Below are 20,241 nucleotides of genomic sequence, written 5' to 3'. Positions count from 1 at the left end.
CCACCAGAGCAGCATTCCAGCATGGCATTCCGCCCCAGCATTCCGTCTCGGCGGCGAGAGAATTCCTGCTCGGCAGACACAAATTAAACAGGCGAGGCGAGGCGCGGCAGAGGCACTGCGAAACCACCGGGGAGTGCCGGTGAGCTAGACAGTCTATTTTATTTCATCCGCCCCTCTCCCGCCCGGGCTAGAATCAGGAATCTCCTGAGGAGCAAATCAGCACTGCCAACAATGGCCCGCTATCCTGCAGCATAAACTCACAGACCACTAAAGCTGCCACGCAACAAGGGAGAGAGGGAGAGAAGGAGAGAGGGAGAGAAGGATGGTAGGAGGGGATGGATGGATCGCTGGGTGGGAGGAGGGGTCAAGAAGGAAGAGAAGAGGGTATTAGGGCTCCTTAAGATGGACATTGACAAGTGGAGCTGGCAGTGATGGCCTTTAATAATGTGTGCCCTAAAGATAAGAGGGATTAATTGTGTTGACCTCACTTTGTCAGGCCTTACTCTTTACTCAAACAACAGGGGGAACAAACAGTGTGTGAAGGCGTCTGTGTGTGTGTGTGTGTGTGTGTGTGTGTGTGCGCGGGGGGGGGGGGGGGGGGGGGGACTGACTGTTGAGCTGTCACCTTTGACAGTGTTTAGAAGACTTTTGTCTGTGGGAGAGAGGGGTAGATAAGGAGGGTTGGGGCAGGAAACCTGTGCACCTGAGGGCACAGGGCTATGGTGGTCCCGGAGGGAGGGGGAGGAGTGGTAGGGCCGATGGGGGTAGGGGAGGTGGGAAGCAGGGCAGGAGACAGAGACCCCCCTGCTGGAGCCTTTGTGCTTCGTGCAGCTGCTGGCCCAGCTGTCAGGGAGATGAGACAGAGAGGAGGCACCAGCATCTCAGACACACACACACACACACACACACACACACACACACACACACACACACACACACACACACACACACAAATATACCAGTACATGAGGGTAGTAACACATGACTGATAGGTGATGTGTTCAAGGATGATATGATATAACCCCTATACTGTAGATGATATTTATATTAAAGTGAAGGAGAGCATATTACTCCCATGGAATTTTGTTCTCTCAGATTTGAAAATGTGTTAGTGTTAAATATCGAGTGTGTGTTAAGCGATAGTGTTAAGTCGAGACAACCCAACAATCCACTTTCCCCATTTCCAAAAACATTTTAGACAGAGAAAGAAAAACCGGAGAGGGAATTGAACCCTTCTGCCACCCAGAGCCTATTCACTGAGAAAAACGGTCTGAGAAAGCCAATGGTGCATAATAACTCAATGCCATCCGACCACAGTCTTTCTGCCTAAGCACAATTGCGTTCCGACAAACACATTCTCCCTCCGTTGACACTGCTTATTCAGCAGCTCGGGGATGTGGAGCAGCCAATGCAAAACCCTCGACAAGAGCTAATAAATGGCATGATGTAGCGACTAGTCTGGAAGTCTTCCACAGACACCTCTCTTCCCAGGAACACTCCCAATAACATTAGCAAATCATCTGCTGAGCTGCTTTCAATAGCAGAAAACAAGGCTAATCAGAAGCAGGCTAATTCATGAAGCGGCAATTAATTTGGGCGAGGCACTGGCATCTGCCAAACCAGAGCTGGTGGAAAACTGCGTTTGAGACACAATGCCAAACTGTGTGCTGTTATTTTTTTCCTCCAGTCACACAACAAACAGTTGTTTTTTTCCCTTTCTCTCACTCCCACTTTCTTCCTCATTTTTTGTTTTTCTTTTCATTTTGCCGCAACACTCTAGGACTCCCTCATCCCTTTGCCATCACTGTGTTTGAGGACAGCCTGTACTGGACAGACTGGCACACCAAGAGCATCAACAGCGCCAACAAGTTCACTGGCAAGAACCAGGAAATCATCCGCAACAAGCTGCACTTCCCCATGGACATTCACACCCTGCATCCCCAGAGGCAGCCAGCAGGTCCGACACGCGTGCACACACACACACACACACACACTTCTTTATGGTCACTCTGTCTGGGTGATTCCAGTATGTGGCTGATATGGCTGGTGAGATAACTGTGGTGAAGTAACTCCCGTTGCGCTCTCTTGACTTCTCGTCATCTCCAGGTGGGCTAAATCGCTGTGGGAACAACAATGGAGGCTGCAGTCACCTGTGTCTCCCTAGCAACAAGACCTACACCTGTGAATGCCCCACAGGCTTCAAGAAAGTGGACAACCATAACTGTGCCCTGAGTGAGTTCTAAAATAATTTCTGTGTCCAGGCATGTTCAAGTATATTTCTAGTATATAGATCCTTTTGGGTGCTATGTTGAAAAATCATGTTCAGATAAATAGCACATTCTGTTATCTTCTACATTTAAGTAAAAAAATATGTTTTAAATACTCAAAATTAAGTTATATGCTTATACTGTGAAATCGTAAAAACAGAGTGCTGATTTGTAAGTTTGATTTAGTTGGAGTTGTACTGTGACTGTCAGTTTGTGTCTGTGTTGCTGTCATGAATGACCCCATTGTTAGAAGACTGACAAGAGACCTTTGGTCTTTGATCAGGTCTTGACAAGTTCCTGCTTTTTGCCCGAAGGACGGACATCCGTCGGATCAGCTTTGACACAGAGGACATGTCCGATGTTGTCATTAAACTGGCAGATGTTCGCAACGCCGTGGCCCTGGACTGGGATGCCAGCTACGGCCACATCTACTGGACTGACGTCACCACAGACTCAATCAACCGAGCGCTGTGGGACGGCTCCAAACAGGAGGTCAGTGGAGACAACCACCGGGCAGCAGGAGCTGCAGTTTAATAGCTTTTTTTTACTCGCGTCAAACCAAATTTGTAAAATATCGCCACCTATTGTCAAAATTGGTACAGTACAGCATGTATCAAACTACTGTATGTCATATATTTATGTATAGATTTTTTTATGTAACCAAATTGATGGTATTTCAAAGGCTAATACTGTGATGAATTGCACTACAGGTTGTGGTTGACACCAGCCTTGAGAGCCCTGCAGGTCTGGCCATTGACTGGGTGACTAATAAACTGTACTGGACTGATGCAGGTAGAGACCATGTCTGCGTTTGGGTAATAAATAGCTGACAAATAGAAAATAATGATCTCGTATTCTCCGGATAATTACTGCTCTCTGGAAGTAATTTGGTCCTCTGCTGCATGTCTCAGGCACAGACAGGATTGAGGTTTCCAATGCAGACGGCAGCATGCGCACTGTGCTAATTTGGGAGAATCTGGATCGCCCAAGGGACATTGTTGTGGATCCCATAGGAGGGTAAGTAAGGGAGAGAGGGAGGAATGTGAAGCTGTCTTTGTGTCTCTGTATGCTGGGTAGAAAGTTCACTAATTCACTAATTCCAACATCAACACCAAAATTCTGAATGCTGAATTGCTGCATTAGGTTTTTAACAGTGAGAAGGTTGTCCTGTGCAAACATTAATAAAAAAAACATGCTGCACATGCTTTGGGCTAACAGCCCATGTAATGACTTCTTAATGTTTCCACAGATTGATGTACTGGACTGACTGGGGAGCCAGCCCTAAAATCGAGCGTGCTGGAATGGATGCATCCAATCGCATCGTCATCATCTCCACCAATCTGACCTGGCCCAACGGCCTGGCCATTGACTACCAAACAGAAAGACTGTACTGGGCGGATGCCGGCATGAAGACCATAGAGTATGGCAACTTTGACGGTTCTGACAGACAGGTACAAATGGTCTTCAGTTGGTGAAAACATTTAAGTGTGTCATCAAACTTGTTGTCTCACACTAATTTTCTCATTACCTCTACAGATATTAATTAGTAGCCAGCTGCCACACCCGTTTGGCTTGACGCTTCACGAGGACAGGATCTTCTGGACGGACTGGCATTCCAAGAGCATCCAGAGTGCCAACAAGCTGACGGGTCTGGATCGTGCCACACTGGTGGAGAACCTGGAGAACCTCATGGACATCCACATGTTCAACCGCCATCGCTCGTCAGGTGGGGAACGTTTTAAAAACTGATTTAACTCAACCACGCCGTGTTGTCTTAAAAGTGGGTTTGCCATCAAGGAATGCTATGAGTGTGCGGTTTCTATTTTTGAATAGCACTCTATAATTGTCCTAGTCAATGCTGCAGTTCTTTTATGCAGTGCTCACTTATCATCATCAGAGATCCACTTTCCCGGTGGCTATGGATTTGTGGTCCATGTTGAATTGATTTCCTGCCTCTAATTGGGAGGTACTGTCACTGTCCTCTTCTGGGAAATAATAACTGCACAGCGGTCGTTACGCACTTACATTATTTGAGTATCTCTGGGCTCCAAGATTGATTTGGAGTATGAAGTAATGTGTGTGTATATCTTTTTTTTTATTGCTTTTTGTGTGTGTGTGTGTGTGTGTGTGTGTGTGTGTGTGTGTGTGTGTATATCTTTTTTTATTGCTTTTTATGTGTGTGGGTGTGTCTGTCTGTCTGTCTGTATGTGTGTAGCAAGTGCATGTGTGAGGGTATTCACTATTGTGAGTGACCTCATTACCTTCTGGCTATGTCATGACAAGGTGCTAGAATAATCTGCCCCTGTCTTGTATCCAGTGTCCTGTCTTTTCACTGAGGGGATTAGGGCTGGGGTAAACTGATCCCAGGCCTGTGAGATTGGGGCAGAAAGCACGAAGCACCTGGGGGCTCATACCAGGTTGATCTGTGTGATGTATGGGGTCCCCCTCTGGCTCTGTGGGGTCCCGGGGTCTGGAGTTGTTGTGACGTTCGTCAGCCTCAGTTACTTGCTGCCCTCCATACAACCCCTGCTTACAGAGGGAGAGTTGATCCCATGTTGGGGGTTGGAAATGGTTGAGCTATAGTGCTAAGCATGGGTACTGATGTCACTGCTATAAACACAGATCCAAAATACACTTTTAAGAGCTGCCGGTATGATTTGTGGTATGTTGTGTTGAATCCATCACTTTCTTTATGTTCTTGTTTTATAAGCGCTCTGAAAACCAGCCAGTGCTATCAGTACTATATTTATGTTTACTTGACTAGTCTCTTTCCATTTGACCATATCCATCTGTCATCTTCTGTGTAGTGCGGACCCCGTGCGCTGTGAACAATGGAGGTTGCAGCCACCTGTGTCTCCTGGCTCCCCCTCCCAAAGGCTCCAGTTGTGCCTGTCCCACTGGCATCAACCTCCAGGTGGATGGGAAGACCTGTGCCCATGGTAAGCTTTCAAAATGTACTCGCTTACGAAATACTAGTATGTAGTAGCTATGTAGTACAAGGTTACTGAAAAAATAAAGTGTGACCGGTAATCCTCTGAAAAAACCATAGATGATTGTATTCACATGTGCGTTTACGGAATACCAATGCATCACAGAAACACACACTTCTGCCATTTTGACCTTTGCCCTGTCCATCAGCTGTGCCTGTATCTCAGTGGAGGGACACAGAAGCATGTTCCATAGCATACGTCATTGCCTTCGCGGAAAGAGCACAGGAAGCCCTTTGAAATACTACCCCCATACATTCTCCCTGGATCTCTGAGGGTTAAGCCCTGATCCTGAGCACCTCTTTGATGCCTGCATCCATCACACAAGCTGATCAACCCTCAGCTGTTTGTGGCTTGTGTAATGCAGTGTGGCATCATGAATGTGCATTAGTAGCTTAATCTTCAAGTTTAAACAAGGTGCTAAAATGTATCTCGGTCACCGTGGTTCTTTGTGTTCCTGCGTATCTGGCATGCTTTATCAAACTCAATTGCTGTAACCATTCCACCTCGACTGAAACTATAATAAAACATCTACTGAATTTCTTCTCTCACAGGAATGAGCAGCTTCCTGATATTTGCTCGACGCACAGACATCCGTATGGTTTCTCTGGACATCCCCTACTTTGCTGATGTGGTCCTGGCTGTCAACGGCTCCATGAAGAACACCATCGCCATTGGGGTGGACCCTAAAGAGGGTACGTGTCCCAGATTCAAGCAGTCTGATGCACTTTTAGCGATCGATTGCCATGTTAAAGACATATCTCCTTTCTTCCAGGTAAAGTGTATTGGTCAGACAGCACACTGAAGAAAATCACTAGAGCCAACATCAATGGGACAGGACAGGAGGACATCATTGCAACTGGTGAGGGAAAAAGAGCCCCTGACGAAAGTCTTGTCTGCTATAATTGTGGCGCATTGTTACGATTTAAGTACGAAGTAAGCAGTCCCATAATGTCTGAAAGCAATTTTTTATGATTTTACAGACACACAGGGAAGGGGGATAATGGGGGGAATGTTGTTATGCACTCTTAATCTAAACATATGCCTCAGCCCACCGAGCATCTTTGTCATTTGCTCCCCGCAAAGTTGACTAAAACAAACATAATCATGATGAATGCACCGAGTCTGACAGGAATCTACCCCTCAGGGCTCATGACAACTGACGGGCTGGCTGTAGACTCCCTGGGCCGCAAGATTTATTGGACAGACACCGGCACCAATCGCATCGAAGTCGCTAATATGGATGGGTCCATGCGTAAAGTCCTGGTGTGGCAGAACCTGGACAGTCCTCGTGCTATTGCTCTCTACCACGAGATGGGGTGAGTTCTTGCCTCTACATTCCTACAGCAGTATCTGATTTTACATTGTTTGAAAAAGTGCTGGTTTTCTGCACATTACCGTGCCTTTGTCCGCCTGCATTTCATGGATGACAAACTGACTGGGCCTCATCTCTCCTCCTCTTCTTCAGGTACATGTACTGGAGTGACTGGGGTGAGCACGCTAAGCTGGAGAGGTCTGGAATGGATGGCTCCGACCGGGTGGTTCTCATCAGTAATAATTTGGGCTGGCCTAACGGACTGGCAATAGACAAGGCCGGCTCTCAGCTCCTGTGGGCCGACGCTCACACTGAGGTAAGACATCCAACTGTTTTCACTATAATGGCTGACATGCCCTTCACTTACTGTTATCTGGAAAGCCCCAGTGGCGGAGATGATTCCAGCAGAAAAAGGGGCCTGTTCCACAACTCTTGACTGAATGATAATTAGAAACAGAGAAAGATTTTTTTTCAATCTCCCAGGAGGAATACCATGCATGGAAGAAGTTAGAATAGAATAGATTCCAACAACCGATAGTTAGTCCGTGATCGAGATCCTCTTCTTTCCTCTCAGCGCATTGAAGTGGCCGACCTGAACGGCTCCAACCGCCGCATCCTGGTGTCTCCGGTGCAACACCCGTACGGGCTGACCCTCCTCGGGCCGCACATCTACTGGACGGACTGGCAGAGCCGCAGCATCCAGAGAGCAGACAAGACCACTGGCACCAACACCATCACCGTCAGGTCCAACCTGCCCGGGCTCATGGACATACAGGCTGTGGACCGTGAGAGGCCTCTAGGTGAGTGACTCCTGCCAAGAGACGTATAATGAATTCATGAATATGATTTTTGTCTTCTACATCAACATGTTGAAATGGTGTTTGGCCTGTTTTTGGATTCCATTTTTCCCGTGTGAACCTTCCTGGTACATATGCAGAGATATGCAGCCCAGAGATGAGTGTCAGAAATTCACAATGGCCGACAGCCATTTCTCATTAAAATATTCATGTGTGAATATTGATTTGACTCTGTGGCCTTTTAGGTGAAGTGTGTGTGCATCATAGATCTACTGTTCAATCAAATGGGCAGTGACGTTGTTCAGATGGTCTGCAATGTCTAGTTTGTGTTGACTGTAGTGCAATACTGCCATCTAGGGGCTCAGCTATGCTCGCTTTTTCTTTTCCATTTTCCTCCCTCATCCTGCAGTCCTTACTCTTGTGAAACGGCTTGGCCAGTGCTGTGGAATACCCTCTTGTTATTTTACTGAAACATACTAAATTAACATCGACCACAAAGCACAAGCAGTCTGAGGGCAGTGTTCAGTCCTGCTCCCCATTTCCTCTTGCAGGAACTCAAGTGTCTCTCGTGAGTTTGACCTCTACACGGCGGGGCCTCCTCTTAACTCTTCGATTTTGCAAACCGCTTGACTTTGTCTCCTGGCAAACCGTCCAGACTGAGCCACACACACACACACACACACACACACACACACACACACACACACACAACATCTAAGAGCCATGTCTCTATAAGCATGTCCTTGTCTTCTTAATATGCTGAGTGCATTTCACGGGTTGTGTCCCATGGATTGAGCCAGTTCCGGTAGTCCTTCGAGGCCTGTCGTGCTGGCCGTCTCCAAGGCAGTTGAACGTAATGTGATTGCAGGAACAAATTGGTTCCCTTTGGATGCAGGCCTTCGGCATTCCTTGTTAGCAATAAGTCACATGCTGGGAGAGAGTAAGGGTGGGGAAGAGATGGCAGATTATTGCCATTGTGGTCGCACACAGGACATGCTGTGTTTCAAATTAGTCCCTCCCCCCTTCATTCTTTCTTAGCCGGGATTCAGCCCTGCCAAGAGAAGAGGGCTGTGTAATCAGAAGAGTCGAGGCAGATTGTCTGGAAACAATTTTTATGTCTCTGTTTCCCACACCAGAATTGAATCATTTTCTCTCTGTTACTCTAACTCTCTCAGCCTTTCTTTTTCAATCTCTCTCTCTGTCAGTCTATCTCTCTCTCTCTCTCTCATCTCTGCTAAATCCATTGACATAAACATCTCAGAGAACAATGTGTCTCTGTGTCTTGAGTCACCATGACCCAGAAGTTATAAGTTCATGAGGCTGCACACGGATGTGTGGACAGTATTCTATATTGTTGTATGTCATTGCCATAATATTGGAACCACTTATTCCTGACTCAATTTAAAGGGAATTTACAATGTGGTTGAGTGTGTGGTTCCTATGGAAGGAAGGATATTGCAGCTTAAATAATTACTCTAACATGTGTTATTGTAGTTTTTGGGGGTTTTGAACATACAGTATTTCATTATTACCACCGCTTACTGTGTCACCGGTATCCCATATACTCTCAAACTCATGTGATTCACCTCCCTCTCGTAGGTTTTAATAAGTGTAGTCGGAGGAATGGCGGCTGCACCCATCTCTGTCTGCCTCGGCCTAATGGCACGTCCTGTGCCTGTCCCACCGGCATCCTGCTCAAGCCGGACGGCCGCTCATGTGACAACAGCCCCGAGACCTACCTGTTGTTCTCCAACCGCGTCAGTGTGCGCCGCATCTCCCTGGATACCAACGACCACACGGACGTGCACGTGCCCGTGCCAGAGCTGCATAACGTCATCTCCCTGGATTACGACAGCGTCGACGGCAAGCTCTACTACACTGACGTTTCGCTAGATGTCATCAGGTAAGGCTACACGATGAGTACCGCACATCCATTCGTACCTCTTCAATCAGGACACCGTTGTTAATGAACAGCCAGTTACTGATTAGCTAAAAGCCAGTACAACCTGTACAAGTCATGGAGTTACCTTAAAGTAGCACTAGTGACTGAATGTGTATCTGTAACGCTGCAGCCTCACATTGCTGCGTTCCATGTATCACTGCAGGCGGTCTAATTTGGATGGCACTGGTATGGAGACGGTGATTAGCCAGGGACTGAAAACGACCGATGGTCTGGCTGTGGACTGGGTGGCCCGGAACATGTACTGGACAGACACAGGCCGCAACACTATTGAGGTGGCCCGTCTGGATGGCACCGCAAGGAAGGTTCTGATCAACAACAGTTTGGACGAGCCCAGGGCAATCGCTGTATTCCCCAGCAAAGGGTGAGGAGATTGACACAGAGATGTGTCCGTTTCACATTGTGTTTGACCTTCGCGCAAGTCTCATGCATTTCTTTTTTTTTGCCATTTGCCAGGTATTTGTTCTGGACTGACTGGGGTCACATTGCAAAGATAGAGCGGGCATGCCTTGATGGCTCCGACAGAAAAGTCCTCATTAACACCGACTTGGGCTGGCCAAATGGCCTGACACTGGATTACGACACACGCAGGTAATTGAGATAATCAAGAATAATGAATGAAATATTTGACACATTTTGCAATGGTACAGTATGTTTTTTAAATGGTAATGTAACTTTAACATGTGTCAAATCTATCCTGTCAGGATTGAAATACGATAATAAATATACTGAAAGTGTCATACACAGAGGAAACATGCCATGTATTGTAATCCCTGTATGTGCAGGATATTTTGGGTGGATGCTCACCTGGACAGGATTGAGAGTTCTGACCTGAATGGAAATCTCAGGCAAATCCTGGTCAGCCCAGTGTCGCACCCTTTTGCTCTCACACAGGTACCTATCTGGCTGTCACTTAACTGGCCTCACCCTTAAATGTCTGATCCTCTCCCCCTCAAACCCTCCTCCTCCTCACTTACTCACTCCCTCACCCAGTCTCTGCCATCCTCTCATCCAATCATTTCATTAACGCACTATACCGTTTTTGCTGCGACCCTCCATCTCTGACCTTCATTTTTCTTTCTCCTTCCCCCCCTCTCCTCTGTCCTCCTGTTGTCCTGCCATTCCCCCGTTCCCTACCCATCCCCTGTCTGGCCCCCTCCTTCCCTCTTTTTTGTTTTGTTCTCTCTCCTCTTTTTTTCCCACCTTCTTCCTAGTTGAAGCCGGTCTCCTCCCCACTAACTCCTTTCTCCCGCATCTCACAGCAAGACCGCTGGATATACTGGACGGACTGGCAGACCAAGTCCATTCAGCGGGTAGATAAGCACGCGGGCCGCAATAAGGAGACCGTGCTGGCCAACGTAGAGGGCCTCATGGACATCATCGTGGTGTCACCCCAGCGGCAGAGTGGTAAGAGCAGGGGGTTATGGTTCATCTCTGAGGACTCCTCTCATGACTCCTCGGCCTTGGCCTCGAGAACTTCACGAGGTCACTGCTTTTTGTGTTGAAGCCTTTCCATTCCCCTGGAGGTCCATCTCTGTGTGTGATTCTCTCTTTCTCTGATATCCTTGGCCTTTCTCTGATATCCTTGGTTTCAAACTGCTTAAACTGTGTAACGTCTATTACTCCTCCCATCAGTTTTTCCCCTTCTTGTTTCCCTCTGTGTGTCTGACTACTCTCTTGCTCCCTCATCCATAGGCACCAATCACTGTGGGGTAAATAATGGAGGCTGTACACACCTGTGCTTCGCCAAGACCAACAGCTTTGCGTGTGCCTGCCCCGATGAGCCGGACGACAGGCCCTGCTCAACCAGTGAGTCTAACAGGCCTTTAGCAGCCCTTATAGCTGCTGTCTGGGATACGGATCTGGCCCTGATGTGGCACGGATCCGGCACAGATCTGTTTCAGAGTCAGCTGTTCACTGCTATGCAGAGACACTGTTTTATACTCAACAGTGGGAGAGGTAGAGCACGGACCACTAGACCCAGTGAGAGAAGACAACAAAAGATGCACAGAAAGCCAAAAGTCACCACTAAGTGGCAATATATGCAAGTGACAGGATGCAGTGAATCTAATATCCTGCATAAACTAAGGCCACACTGGAGATAGCTACCACAGCACAGTAACTTATTCAGCCCTACATTTTGCCCGAAGGTTCTTGAAAACAAAGTATAATGTTCTTTTGTATAGAGTACATTTACATTCTGTTTACACTGTAGCCTTCATTTCACCCCAATATACTAGTTTTTTACAGTTTTTTTCCTGATCGCTAACACACCATAACCGGTTCCCTCAACAAAACAAAACTATAGCTTCGCCTCAGTTCTCAAAAGATGTGTGACCTTTATGCTCATTTAGTAAACACATGCAATCAATACAATAAACTCAAGGCATCACCATCTGAACTCAATGAGCACACCTTTTTCATGGGCGAAAACACTTAGCCACAACATTATGAACACAATCAATCAGAACTGCAGAATCAATACATAAGGGACATTGTAGGGTCCATTGCTCTAAAGCATACTGGCACACCAATGTAGAAATGGCAAGACACTAGAGGGGTCACCTCTAGGACAGGGTAGGACAAGCACACAGAGGATGAGGAAGAGGAAGAGGAAGACCACAATGACAAAGACAAAGAGTTTCAGATTAAATTCATCATTATCCATCGTCATGTGCTTTTACATGGGATGACTATGATGAAGCTGAGTGCAGCCAAATTTACAGTGAGCAATTTGACAAAGGCATCAATTTTGTACCTATTTTGCGTTGCTGTAACTGCAATATGTGTACTGTACTGTAAGCTTTTAGTGCATGTAAGGACTACACTTGGACCTTGTTCTCATTGTGCTTTATTTACAACTGAATTCCCCAGTCATGGGTGGGATCAGTAAATGATGAATTATGGTTTTGTTTTGATAAAACTGAAAGGCAGACACTACTTCTGTGGATGAGCAATAAACTGCTTTTCAGTAGTCAGTCATTATCAAAAATGCCAAAGGTCAGAAGTCCAAACCAGGGCAACCCGAGCACTCCCAATGTGTTATAATTGGAGATAATGTTACTGTCGTTTCGACCAGATTGCTATGGTTTGCGCCTGGTTTAGTCACCATCCCAATTTCACAGATCTTCTTTTCACACATATTCCTCATTTGTCCTTGGCGCGTAGACTATGCACAGCATGCCATATTTCCCACGGTATTTGGCAGAGGCAGACATCTTGTTTTTCTGAATCAGTCTAGAGAGGAGTTCCAGCTTGTGATCCTGATGCAGACCAGAGAGTAGTTACAGTATTGAGAATGATGCTGAGTACTTTTATTTATATATTTATGCTATGGTGTGGATTGGTTCTACTGTAATAATGCTGCATTTGTTTATCTTTTCGTATAGATCTATCAATCAGCACATTTGCTTGTTACGAACAAAAGATTGAAAACATTGTGAGGTTGCAAAGGTTTTTAATTATAGTCTTGTTTTGACAGTGTGATGCTGTTAGGGTAATCTGTATGCCAAAATAATTTAAAAAATAAAACTTTCTGGGGGGAAAAAACCTTTTGGTGTGTTAGAGAGTCACATAATGTGTGTTTTTGACTGCTTGTGTATGTTGACTAGGTGTTTGATTTTGACCTGGTAGTTAGATACAACTACACATACACATTCTGAAAACGACACTCTCATCGGTAGAACCAGCAAAATGCACCTGATCATTTTTGCTCACGAATTCCTGCCATTGATTACTAATACTGTTACCGATACTGTTACTTATGCATTTGTAGAACATGACATATACTGCTGTCTTACTATGACTGTTTTAGTACCACTTAGAGTGTAGTTACACCTGTGTCATCAACCCTATTACAAGTCTGAGTAGAAAGTTTCAAGTAGAAAAGGCCAGAGGATGAAGTACAGTGCTCTCCATGCTCTATGGGAGAAGTGTAGAGCTAGAGTAAATGAGTGAATGAGGCGTACAGTGCGGTTATGAAGAGGTGTAGAGAGCTAAAGAATGCTGAAAATGATTCATTCCAACATGCACTCAACTTGTATCTGTTCTTCAGTCTCAGGATATGTGCCTGCTGTTCCCAGTGGAGGTGTAAACCCCATTACGCGTGCACCCAACAAGAACCCTAAACTTCCCACAGAGAAGCCTCAACGAGGACATCCAGTGGTCAAGTAAGGAAATTGCAGCTTAGAGCTGATTCTGATTGATTTATTATACATGGGAGCAAAGCACTGACACCCTGTTGTTGACTGCTACAATGGCTGAATGATTTAAGTAATTACACAAGGCTACTTACATCAAGTACTTAAGTTCTCACTTCCTGTCTCAATACAAACAGCTGCACAGATAAGAGCCTCAGCGTGGAGGGATGCATAGAGAGCAATGTGGTGACTGCTCCACATGGTAAGCATGAAGCACATTACCCGATTTCATTTAATCCTGGTGCAAATGTTACATGGAACATGAAGCAAACACTGTGGTTGTCAGTATGATGTTTGCTAACTAATGTCTCCTCTCATAGGTGAGGGACTCCATATCAGTTATGTCATTGGTGGGGCTCTGACCATCTTGGCCATTCTTATACTCATTGCTGCATTCATCATATACAAGTGAGTGTTCCTGTTAGAAGCAGTACTCTAACCATGCATACACTTGTGATTGTCTGGATTTCGGTAATAGGCACCAACTAAGATGTTTTTCTTTCCTTGATTGCTATGATCTCTAGGCATAAAAAGTCAAAGTTTGCTGACCCAGGAGTGAGTAACTTGACCTACAGTAACCCATCATACAGGACGTCAACGCAAGAAGTCAAAATAGAGACGACCCAGAAACCTCCGATTTACAATCAGCTACGATATAAAAAAGAGGTACGGTTGGTTGTTAATATGAAGTCTTGACTTGTTGTGGGTGTCCAGACCATAAATTAAAAAAAACGGGTGACTGGATGTATTCTAATGAATCCATTGGCTAATGCTTGTCAACCTCAACATGATGACTGCTAAAAATATCTAGTTAGCTATGTTGTGGTATGGTATGATCACGACCTGTCTAAGAAGGATAAATTAGCTCCTACGTTTGTGCGCCGTGTAGTAGATTATATAATAACAAAAAGTATTATATCATTTGTAAAAGTACAAAAACATTCGTCGTTCCTGCTCATCTCTTTCCATGTGTTTCTGTTCTCCCTCACTACAGCTCTCTCATCCTTACAACTCCCTCTCTCCCTTTATCTTTTGACCTGTTTTTTAATTTTCCATCCAAACCACTGATGAGGTAGTTGAAATGCATGAACAAGTATACTGTTGCTCTTTTGGACCTCCTTACTTAATTCAGCTCTATATAGTCCATACTGATAGATTTAGTACCCACCCATACTGCATGGCAACTGTACCTTTACACCTATGGCGACTGCTGTGTGCATGAGCAGGTGTGTGTGGGTGTGATGCATAAATATATACATCTGTCAACTGCCTGTTGGCAGTTATAGTCTAATATCTTCTCTTTTGCCTTTCTGTCTATAACTCTACAATCACCCATTTAGGAATGTTGAACAGACAAATTATATAAATCTTAGGTTTACATTTTATACATTTTAGGAATGAATAATTAATAACACACTCACCACTGAGAGAAGAGCTGATCTATACAAGACGAATTCTAGACTGGGAAAATAATTCAGCATGTTTGCAGTGTGATTTGATTGCTGTGCTGAATATACCCTGCCGACCTAACATGACTACTGAAAATGCAGCGTCAGTGATTGTTATTTTCCTGCTGTTTGGAGTGTTAGCCGTTCCCATCTAGCTGTGCGAGTGAAGCCTCCAGCCACCCTGCCTCATCCTAACCTCCTCGTCCTCTTCCTCTTCCTCCCGCGCTCTCTTCTCCCACAGGCGACCTGCGACAACAACTACACCAAGGAAAAGATCCGCATTGTGGAGGGCGTGTGCCTGCTTTCGGGCGAGGAGCTTTACTGGGAGGACCTGAAACAGCTGAAGATGTGCCGTGGCGGCGGGCTGCACGCCTGCATGCGCACGGACACCGTCTCCCTGCAGGCCAGCAGCGCCTCGCTGGACGACGGCGAGACCGAGCAGCTGCTGCAAGAGGAGCAGTCCGAGTGCTCCAGCATTAACACCGCCCCGGCCACCACCCCCCAGCGCCACGCCTCCACCCACCTCCCAGACACGGGCTGGGCCCCCAACCGCAAGCCCTCCACAGAGAGCGAGGTCTGACGTAGTCGTCGTCATCGTCGTCGTTAGGCCCTAACACGCCGGAACATGCATACGTGAACACATACACAAGTCATCTGGGTCCATACCGACCATACAACCTTAACCAGTCAGTCAATCGCAAGCCCTCCATGTCTCACAATATATGACTGGTGCAAATGGAACATATTTGAGTACGACAAACAAACACACACAAACACATCAAGCCTCTTTTACACACATTCATATTCCTCTGCTGCTTTTAATGAATAGATATCCTGACAAAATAACACACACACACACACCTTCCACTGTTCCTTGGAGATCAACCGGCCTTCTATGCTGGCCCTCCGTCCTGTTCACCCCATAAGGCCCATCACCCCCCTTCAGCCTCCCCCTCCCTCCCCCTCCAACCTCAACTGACTCAAGGTAGCCCCCTTCAGACAAAAGACTGAACTGCATTTCAAAGCTTTCTGAAGGATGGCCATAAGCTGGACCCTTGATGAGAGGAATGAGCTAAATCATGAACATGTCAGGAGCCTCAAGATAGAAGAATCCCGCTTGAAAACAAGCAGCGCTTTGTTGTGTATGATATTGCTTTCTTTTTTTGGACATTTTGAAAACGAAAACAAAAAGTATCTTCTCGTGGACTATGTAACATACGTCGCTCTCTCTCGGTTGACACTCATTTCATGCCATGTCTTTTTTTGCAAAGTCTATTTATGAACTCCTTTTTTTTACGTCTGAGTTGGTCTGTCGATTTCTGGAGTATTGAAGCGAATTAAAGAACTGTTAAGCCTGCATCCATTCATAGGACTTATCTGTATTTATGACAGTGCCAAAGGACAGAGTGATTACTTATTCAGAGAGTGCCTCTGTGCTTTCTTTATCTTCAAGTTTAATGTATACTGCAGAGGAATGCAGAGAATACTTCAACTAGCTGTAGTAGCTGAGTGTGGATATGTTTTAAACATTGCCTTTTTTTTTTGCATCTCCTTCCTCATCTCTTTCCTCTACAAAAGAAACTCTGGGCTCACCCTGAACTTTTAACTGTGTTTTTAAATTTTGTGTTGTATGGTTGGCATACGTGAAAGAAATGGGAGATATTTTATTAAAGCTGCAAAAATTATTGGTCCTCGGGGAAAGCAGTCTCAATGAAGAATAAGTGCCAAACATTTTTATTTTCAGTTATTTATATTTCATGGAGGTCAATGGGTGTTCTTTGCATTTTTCCTCTACTTTTGGTTTGACCTAGATCCACCATCTCAAAATCTGTAAAGCACCATGCACTTGCAGTGTCTATACTCTATAAATATTTAGTTTTTAAATGCAGCTTTCTGTGAAACACATGGGGCTATGTACATGTCTAAAATTATACCACTGACCATACCGAGACATTCATTTCTAAGGAAAAAGAATATATCTGATGCATTGATGGTGCGTTGTTTTGTACTTTTTTGTAATTGTTGTGGAAAATGCTTAGAGAGTTGTGAACAGGTCTGGGTTGGTGTTCTCAAAACCAGTTATCTTGAAGTAACTTCAACAAGTTCAGCATCGTGCTGATTCGCTGCTAAAACACATACTCAGCACTGAGGCCAATGATTCATGGTCTTGGCAGCTACTTAACCTAAGCTCTCTGATGGTTTTCTTACAAACGCCCAGAGAATCTAGTCTAGTGCTCTGTTTAATAGCAACTCTAACCTGCTTGCTTTTTATTCACAGATTTAAAAAAAAAAAAAAAAAAAAAAAATCGCTAACAATCAGTCTTGTACAGATATCACAATGAGAAGTTAAACAAACAAACAAACAAACAAAAAACATTTGTATGTGTTGAAGATATTGTGTTGATTTTATTGTATAGAGAGTCTTTTGTACAAAGGGATTTCATGATTTGTTTTGAATTGTTTGTATTAATTTTACTCACTGGAGAGGAAATTTTTTTTCTGAATTATTTAACCACTTTGTTTCCAAACCTTGTGAATGATAGGGTTTATGCCAGTTATTTAATAGAGTGCTCTTTTATGTTACAAATTATTGGTCACATATAACTGTTGTAAAGTTAACTGAAAGAGATATTTATAATTCATTTGTTTGGTTGTCACTTATGTGTAAATATGAAAAGACTGTATATGTATCCTTCCTCCCTGTTGCAATACTAACAAGCTGTGTTGTGTGATTATAGTGAATTACACCTTTGCTATCTTTTTAATATAAAACTGCATTTGCATTTAAAGAAATAATGGCATGCTCATTTTCAGTACAGGACTCCCGGCAGACAGTAGCTGGATGTCCTTAAGAACGCCGCCTGTTTGTGACCCATTTTTTTCTGTCTGTTTTTATGAGGGTGTGTTGTGTAAGGCTTACCACAGTGCCACATTAACATTCCCAATAATCTGCTCATCTGAAACAAAACGCCTTTGGGTGGATGTTTCTCATTAAAAAGGAATTAGATCAAAGTAGTGATGCTCGACACAAAGATTTCCACATATTTCTGCAATTTGGTGCATCATCTCCGCCTTCATATAGTGTATTGTCTAAATATAAAATCTTGATGTTAATCTGTGTATAACTTTGTATTAGTATTCTTGAGCAGCAGCTATAGTCATAGGTGATTGCAGACAGTGGTGCCAAGTACAGGCCTATACATGAACAGGCCCAGGCTTCTAGAACATTATATTTTCAAAAGCTGCTGTGTAATACAAGACTCTGTCTGTGAGTACTGGAGAAACAGTATTTGTTAAACTGAGATTAAGATTGTCTGCAGAATTGCAGCATGATGCCGTAATGGTATTTGTATACAATGTATTAACCTTTTACATGTCATTACCTACCAAAATGTTTGGAGAACATCTTACATACCCTAAGATGCAAAGAACATCTTTGCTCCTCTCTACATGATGCTGTTCCTGTCCTATCTGTGCACAGTGATCAAATATTCCTTAAGAACCATTCCACAAAGCAAACTGATGAGGAAAGAAAACAGGCCAATAAGGTTTGGATATATTTGTAGGTGAAATGCAAGCCCTACAAAAGAGAAACATTTAGTATACAGTAAGTAAAAAAAGAAAAAGCAGGCAGTATAGGCCTCACTTGATTGGGGATGGAAGAAATTTTGTATAGGCCTATCAGTAACTCACAATTTGAAGACAGAAAACGTTGACGACAGCTGATGAACAAACCCAATTCTGAGCCTGTGTGAGCCAGTTTACAGTAAGTCTGCTCCAACATATTAGGTTGGCCTACAGTGAGAACAGTTATTGGGGATGCCAATGTAATCTATGGATTTACACATCACATTATTTTGTCCAACACCATAGACTTAACTCAAATTTGTACTTTTGTTTTTATTATTCTGAACTCCAAACATTTTTCACATATGCTGGGTACAAACCCACATGACTTTCAGTTTCTCAGAAACTGATGTCAAAGTCTTCAGGCTTGAATGTATTCTATGCTCATATTCTGCCATTGCCTCTAAAGTATTGTTGTTGTGTTTGAGACCTTAACAATATTAGTTTTTGAATGCAATTTTGAAAATAAAGTTTCACAAAGAAGAGGCCATAGTAACATACTTTGACTTTGACCTAATTGCAGGGCGATTTGTCACTGTGAACAGTCTATATAGTGGACATTCTGACACCTCCAAATGTATAGGCCCATTCATTAACCGTAGGCCTAGTACTACCTAGTGTCCCAAAGGCTATTATTGTTCTCACACTGTTGTTGTAGGCCTGCTCTAGCATTTAATTCGTCTGAAATTTCGAAATCAGTGATAGCTGTGATATCATTTAATTAACTTTAATACCAGTAGGCCATATTTCTACACGAAAGACATCAACTTACTTACAGCAGTGTGCGATTTGTCAAAAAAAAACAGAGGGGGGGATTTATTAATTTTTTTAATCATGAAAAAAAAAAAAAGCAATAAATAGGCCTAATTCTTTTCAGGTTAACGGTAGGCCCTATTAGGTTATAGCCTACGTTACCAGCATTGCGGAGTTCTCTTCCTCACCGGAGTTCTGCTGGGGTGGGGCATTCACTTCAACTTCTTCCACTGTGCAGACTGAGTTATGTTGTGTAGATTTTTTTGTGTGCGGGTCCTGTTAAGAAGGACGCTATGCTGCTCTGGACCCGTTTAATTTTGCCCTCGTATTACAGTATTTAGCTGGCTATGCTAATTTCCGTGTATGTAATATTGTTATGTATACAATGTATAATGTGCATGGGGACGTTCGCGAATTCCGAGACTGCCGACAGTTCGGGTCGGGTGAACGTTAGTGCCAGCGATGTAGGCTATAAGTTTAAGAAAACTCTGTCACAACCTGCCTGTTTTTTCTTTATATATATATAAAATTGAGCGTTGTCCCCCCCGTGGATGAAATTCATCCAGCTGAGGTAGGGGATGTAAAAACCAGAGGGGGGGGGGTAAATCCCCCCAACAAATCGCACCCTGAGCGTACATAAAACAAGTGAAAGATGTGAAGTGATGGAAACATGTAAAAGCGTTCTGCACATAATCTAAGAATTTAGCAAAAGCTAAAATGTTATGTTTAATGCATCAAAACCAATGACTGACTTATTCATAATGCTACCTGTTTTATATCTTTGTCATAGACACGCGATTATGCAATATAGTATTACGGCTGCTGCAGAGCAAAACATATGTTATATGTTTCTCATTTCTGTCATGTGTATTTCACTAGCAAGGCATT

At 44.2% G+C, this 20,241-nt stretch overlaps 1 protein-coding gene across 3 annotated transcripts in view; it reads left to right on the top strand.

Moving 5' to 3' along the window:
* lrp4 (low density lipoprotein receptor-related protein 4) overlaps positions 1-17,766 on the top strand; it is an 87,217-nt gene extending 69,451 nt beyond the window's left edge. The window contains exons 15-39 of one of the 3 annotated variants that reach the window (XM_012830679.3): positions 1,781-1,957; positions 2,107-2,232; positions 2,551-2,759; positions 2,978-3,059; positions 3,179-3,284; positions 3,517-3,718; positions 3,804-3,993; positions 5,075-5,206; positions 5,809-5,949; positions 6,030-6,116; positions 6,402-6,573; positions 6,723-6,885; positions 7,144-7,369; positions 8,966-9,269; positions 9,472-9,690; positions 9,783-9,917; positions 10,112-10,220; positions 10,541-10,733; positions 11,022-11,135; positions 13,381-13,495; positions 13,663-13,727; positions 13,846-13,933; positions 14,050-14,191; positions 14,520-14,597; positions 15,215-15,301. In XM_012830679.3, coding sequence (XP_012686133.2) covers positions 1,781-1,957; positions 2,107-2,232; positions 2,551-2,759; positions 2,978-3,059; positions 3,179-3,284; positions 3,517-3,718; positions 3,804-3,993; positions 5,075-5,206; positions 5,809-5,949; positions 6,030-6,116; positions 6,402-6,573; positions 6,723-6,885; positions 7,144-7,369; positions 8,966-9,269; positions 9,472-9,690; positions 9,783-9,917; positions 10,112-10,220; positions 10,541-10,733; positions 11,022-11,135; positions 13,381-13,495; positions 13,663-13,727; positions 13,846-13,933; positions 14,050-14,191; positions 14,520-14,561 — 3,539 coding nt within the window. In that variant the 3' untranslated portion in view covers positions 14,562-14,597; positions 15,215-15,301. Of the gene's footprint in view, positions 1-1,780; positions 1,958-2,106; positions 2,233-2,550; positions 2,760-2,977; positions 3,060-3,178; positions 3,285-3,516; positions 3,719-3,803; positions 3,994-5,074; positions 5,207-5,808; positions 5,950-6,029; positions 6,117-6,401; positions 6,574-6,722; positions 6,886-7,143; positions 7,370-8,965; positions 9,270-9,471; positions 9,691-9,782; positions 9,918-10,111; positions 10,221-10,540; positions 10,734-11,021; positions 11,136-13,380; positions 13,496-13,662; positions 13,728-13,845; positions 13,934-14,049; positions 14,192-14,519; positions 14,598-15,214 lie in introns of all 3 variants that reach the window. The other 2 variants (XM_031569439.2, XM_012830678.3) reach the window with 2 other exon arrangements.
* The last annotated feature ends 2,475 nt before the right edge of the window (positions 17,767-20,241 follow it).

The sequence above is a fragment of the Clupea harengus genome, chromosome 6 (assembly GCF_900700415.2).
Source record: "Clupea harengus chromosome 6, Ch_v2.0.2, whole genome shotgun sequence".
NCBI classification, from domain to species: Eukaryota; Metazoa; Chordata; class Actinopteri; order Clupeiformes; family Clupeidae; genus Clupea; species Clupea harengus.
Note: the sequence above shows the minus strand (reverse complement) of the source record. Positions and strands in the feature narration are given on the sequence as shown.